General features: G+C 38.7%; 1 protein-coding gene across 5 annotated transcripts in view; it reads left to right on the plus strand.

Moving 5' to 3' along the window:
* Rabgap1 (RAB GTPase activating protein 1) overlaps window positions 1-5,923 on the plus strand; it is a 166,620-nt gene that overhangs the window by 70,130 nt on the left and 90,567 nt on the right. For all 5 annotated transcript variants that reach the window (XM_008824430.3, XM_008824420.3, XM_029559439.1 and 2 more), the window contains 2 exons: window positions 3,390-3,564; window positions 5,395-5,552. In XM_008824430.3, coding sequence (XP_008822652.1) covers window positions 3,390-3,564; window positions 5,395-5,552 — 333 coding nt within the window. The remainder of the gene's footprint in view (window positions 1-3,389; window positions 3,565-5,394; window positions 5,553-5,923) is intronic.

Here is a 5,923-nt window from a genome sequence, read left to right on the forward strand (position 1 = left end):
AGATTTAAATGGTTTGAGGATATTTGAAACATACCATGAGAGACTCAGAGAAGTTTTAGAAATGGATATTATTTATATTAACTCAGAGAAATTAAAGATAGCCAATTAGGTGTTGTCACAAGGACATGAATTCTACCCCTGGAACTTAAGCATGGTGGTGCTTACTTTTAATCCCATTGTTGGAAAGCACATACAGACAGATCCCTGGGGCTGGCTCATTGAGTGGTCAGTTTAGCCTATTTGGAAGTTCAAGGCTAGTGAGAGGCTCTTGTCACAAAACCAAAAAGTAGGTGACTCCTGAGGAACAGCATTCGGGTTGTCCTCTGACCTCCACATGCATATAGACACATACATAAAAAATAAGATTCTCTTTGTGTTTGCTTTTCTATTGCTATAGCAAATACCTCAGAGAAAAGATGAAAGGAAAGAGTTATTATGGCCTATGGTTTCAGAGGTTTCCATCCAAGGTCAGCTGACTCAGTATTTCTATGCCTGATGAGATAGACAAGGCAGAAGGCCTCAGGTAGAGGAGAATCGTACACCAGGAAGCAGAGAGAAACAGAACAAATCAGTAAAAGATAAGCTCTTCCAAAGACTTGCCCCAGCAGCCTGTTTTCTCCAACTCTGCCCCGCCTTCTCAAGGTTCTGCTGCCTAGGAAAGTAGCATCACCAACTAGGGACAAGCTTCCACTGCATGAAGCTACCAGGACAATTCATATTCCACTCATAACCATGTGCGTGTGTTTACGTCTCTGTGTATATATAAAACTTGTGTATACATGCACATGCAATTGTATAATTCTTAGAATCAACATTTTTAATAACAGTGGAATTATACACACCATCTAAATCATTCTTTTTTTTCTTTTTCTTTTTTTTTTTTTGGTCTTTTTGAGACAGGGTCTCCTGGTAACCCCAGCTGGCCTGGAACTCACTGTGGAAACCAGGCTGGCCTTGCACTCAAAGAGATCCCCCTGCCTCTGCTTCCTCAGTGCTGGGATTAAAGGCATGTACCACCATACCCAGCCTGAATCATACTTTCTTAATTTAATTTTACAGTGTGAACCTCTTTCCATGTCAGTAGGTATGGTTAAATTTTATTTATGATAGCACATAAATATATGTCATATAAATAACCATTCCTAATATTAGATATTTAAAGGGTTATTTCTTTTAATGGGAAAAGTGTTAATAATAGCTAATATTACTATATAGGCATATAAATGCTTTATAAATATATAATTTGCTCAATTTTTATCTTTCTTTTAATTTCCCTAAATAAAATTCTAGTAAGCCAAGTGTGATGGCACACTCCTTTAGTCCCAGCTCTTGGGAGGCAGAGGCAGAGGATCTCTGTGAGTTCAAGGCCAACCTGATCTACATAGTGAGTTCCAGGCCAGCTGGGGCTACAGAGAGACCTTGTCCCAAAAAGACCAAAAATAAATAAATTTCTAGTAGACTTACTAGACAAAAGTCTCCCTAGTGTTGCTGCTGTTGTTACATTTAGAAATAATTAATCTAGTTTATACTTGGTTAATCAAGTTTTTGTGTTTCTTGGCACTCAGAAGCATTTTAGTTTTCATAGTAATAGAGCAGTAACTGCATGTGGAAAGCAGAGAGTTCAGTAGTCATCTGAACCTTTCCTCTTTGAGGATCACAAAGACTCACATTCTAATTTCTACTTTTAACTCTTTTCTTTTTTAAAGACAGGACCTCTCTGTAGCTTCAAAGGCATGTGCCACCACACCTGCCTTAATTCTATTTATTAACAGAAACTTTTTTTGGGGGGGGTCTTTTTGAGACAGGGTCTCCCTGGAACTCACTATGTAGACCAGGCTGGCCTTGAACTCACAGAGATCTGCCTGCCTCTGCCTCCCCAGTGCTGGGATTAAAGGCGTGTGCCACCGCGCCTGGCGATAAATTTGTTTTAAAAAAAAGATTATATTTATTTAGTTAGTTAGTGTACATGTGTGGAGGTCACCTTGAAGAAATCTGTTCTCTTCTACCTTATGGGTCCTAGGAATCTAATATAGGTTGTCAGGCTTGGTGGCAAGTGCCTTAACCCACTAAGCCATCTCACAGGTCTCTATTAATGGAAATTTCTGTTCACTATACACACACACACGTGAAGACACGTGTGTGTGTGTCTGTGTGTATATAGTGAATACTTGTTAACAACTAAAATTATACTTTGTTCTACTATATTTTAATTCTGTAAGGAAATGAGAAACACATCTGTCTTGCCTATTTTCAGAGCTTTCATGAAAGTTAGCTTGACTTAGATCTCCTTTCTACCGTCTTCCATTTTGAACAGGGCCTTCAGTGTTGAAAATGAATAGTTTGTTCTTATGCCGTTTTTTTTTCTTTCACCCTTTCTTTTAGGATCTTTGTTCCCTCACTTTTTTTCTCTCTTACTGTGTAGCCTTGGTTGGCCTGGAGCTCACTGTGTAAGTCAGAGTGGCCTTAAATTCACAGACATACCTACCTCTGCCTACCAAGTTCTGGATTAGAGGCTTACACCGCCACACCTACCTTGTTTTAGGCCTTTCATAATTGTGTTTTTAGTGTCCTTGAACAGCGTCTAGAATATTGTAGGTATCAACATAAATATTTGTTGACTGCAGAGATTTTGTTTGAATGCTATCCTTTTGGTTTTCATTGGATAGCATTCTTTTTTTAAAAATTTTTTAAAATTATTTTTGTGTGTATGAGTGTATTGCCTGCATGTATGTGAGTGCATCTGTGTCGTGCAGTGCTGCAGAGGTCCGAAGAGGGCTTTGGATTCCCCTGGAACTGGAGTTAAGGACAGTTTGTAGCCGCCATGTGGGTGCTGGGAATCGAACCTGGGTCCTCTGTAAGAGCAGTTGGTGCTCTTAACTGCTGAGCCGTCTCTCCAGCCCGTGGATAGCATTCTTTATGATTTTGTTGGGTCATGTAATTTTGTACTTTTTTTTTTTTTAAAGAGATTAGAACATTCTTTAAGACAGTCATCAATCAGATGTCAAGCTTTCACATGATTTTGTTACTGTAATCTGCCTATTGATCTTATTGATCTCATCTTTATGTAGTCAGGCTGTAAGAGTCATGTGTGCTGACACTCATAACTTTTCTACCTCTTCCAAATGCAGCACTATCAAGATTTTAGTACCATGGAATCATCACATATCACTTTATCACATGGAGTCATCCACATGACTTTATTATTTATTTTTTTTGTTACACATATAACTTATTTATTACAATTCAAAATTAACATGGGTAGCATACCTAAAGAGGGTTATATGATCATCTTTCTGGAAAGATGTCTTGAATCCTAATATGAAAGTAGTAAAGTTGTTCATAATTCTTATCTTTTTCTATTTTTTTTTTTTTTTTTTTTGTCTGAACAGACTCTTAGATCCTCAAACAAACACTGAAATAGCAAACTATCCTATCTACAAAATCCTATTCTGTGTAAGAGGACACGATGGAACTCCTGAGAGCGACTGTTTTGCTTTCACTGAAAGTCATTATAATGCAGAACTCTTCAGAATACACGTCTTTCGGTGTGAAATACAAGAAGCTGTAAGTCCTTAACAGGAAACTCTACAACTGAAATTTCACCGCTGTTTCTGTTGCTCCCTGTTGCTGTTACTTAGAGCCTCACAGGAGGGGAGATGGATAAGTGGGAAAAGTAATTGCTGCACAGACATGAGGATGAGAGTTTCATCCTCAACATTCACATTAAAAGGCTCGGCATTATAGTTTATGCCCATAACCCCAGCACAGGCACATCCTTGGGAACTTGCTGGCCAGCCAATGAACCCTAAATGGTGGGCTCCAGTTTCAGTGACAGACCCTGTCTTAAAAAAGATAAAGTAGGGGCTGGAGAGATGGCTCAGTGGTTAAGAGCACTGACTGCTCTTGCAGAGGACCCAGGTTCAATTCCTAGCACCCACATGGCAGCTACAAACCATCCTTAACTCCAGTTCCAGGGGAATCCGAAGCCATCTTCTGATCTCCACGGCATTGCACAACACGGGTGCACTCACATACATGCAGGCAATATACTCATACACATAAAATAAAAAAAAATTTAAAAAAATAAAAAGATAAAGTAGAAAGTGATCAATAAAGATGTCTAATGATGACCTCCAGCCTCCACATCCACACACACACCAATGAGCACACAGTGTTGCAAGAGCTCAGTTGGCTGTTTGTTGATTGGATTAGATATGAACATTATTCTAACAGAGACACATTTGCAAGCTGTTCTGTGTCCTAAACTTGTTAAAACTATTCTTGTTTTTAAAAATATATTTGGGGGGCTGGAGAGATGGCTCAGCGGTTAAGAACACTGGTTGTTCTTGCAGAAGACCCGGGTTCAAATCCCAGCACCCACATGGCAGCTAACAACTGTCCATAACTCCAGTTCCAGGGGATCCGACAGCCTCTTCTGACATTGCACAACACGGGTGCACTTACCTACATGGAGGCAATACATGCAAACACATAAAAATAAAAATAATAAGCCGGGCGTGGTGGCACACGTCTGTAATCCCAGCACTTGGGAGGCAGAGGCAGGCGGATCTCTGTGAGTTCAAGGCTAGCGTGGTCTACATAGTGAGTTCTAGGACATGTGGGGCTACAGGGAGACCCTGCTTCAAAAATAGACATATATATATATATATTTGGATAGATTCTAGCATTTTGGAAGTAGTTCTTTCAGTTGGGTTCCTGGCATTTTTAACTTCTTTTTGTTTTTTAAAATCCCTCTCTAGTGATTTTGCTTCAGAAACTTAGTAAGATATATAATTTACTGAATGAAATAAGTAGAAGAAAGACAAGTGATTACCTCCTTCAAAGTAAATAACCACTTATCCTTAAAGTATTTTCTATTTTCTAAAAATTTTTATCCATTTATTATTGTGTGTTTATGTCCATGATGGGGGATGATGCACATTCCATGACTTTCATGTTGAGGTTAGAGGAGGAGTTTGTGGAGTCAGCTCTTTCCTTCCACCTTTGCATGGGTTCCAGGATTGAACTCGGGTCGTCATGCTTGTACAGCAAGTGCCTTTACCTCACTGGCCCCCAAAGTGCTTTGTAAAATGTCCATAACTAGAAAGTGGGCAGCTAGTGAGTTTCACAAGTGTGCACATCGAAATGTGGAACATGCCCATTATCCTGGCATGTTCCGTTTTGTTCTCCACCCTCTCCCGCAAATATCCACTATTCTGACCTATATCACCAAAAGTTAATTTTGCTTATTTCTGAACTTGATACAAAGGAAGTCATGCAGTGTATACTTTTATGAGTCTAGCCTCCAATTCTGTATTAAATGTGAAATCAATGGGAAAAAAATATTTCAAGTCTTAATGATAGCAGTCCATTTCCTTAAATATCTGCTTGTAGGTTAGCCGAATACTTTACAGTTTTGCCACTGCCTTCCGCCGTTCTGCCAAGCAGACCCCACTTTCAGCAACTCCTGCACCTCAGACTCCTGACAGTGACATCTTTACCTTCTCTGTGTCTTTAGAAATAAAAGAAGATGATGGTAAAGGTTATTTCAGGTAGAGCATCTTTTACTCTTTTGTTCAATTTATGTGAGTACACTTTATTATCTGTGAGCCAAAAGAAACTCTTGGTCAGATTATTTACCTTTCATATTTCACATGATTAGTTCTTCAGGAAGTCAATGATAGTGATGAGGGAAAAATTGAATTTATAGTGACATTGTTTAAAGAATTTTAAAGCATTAAAAAATTCATCTTACGGAGTACCTGATACTATATTATTTTAGTCAGAATGGCTGACTGACTGTTGATAAGAGTTACAGCTAAAGCTAAGTAGAAAAGATTTATAGCTAAATTTGTCTCTTTTTTTATTAGTTTGGTTGACTTGCTTTTTATCTAAAGACCTGAAGGCTTTTGACATCCAATTT

Source organism: Nannospalax galili, unplaced genomic scaffold (assembly GCF_000622305.1).
Source record: "Nannospalax galili isolate Female #2095 unplaced genomic scaffold, S.galili_v1.0 scaffold290, whole genome shotgun sequence".
Lineage (NCBI taxonomy): Eukaryota > Metazoa > Chordata > Mammalia > Rodentia > Spalacidae > Nannospalax > Nannospalax galili.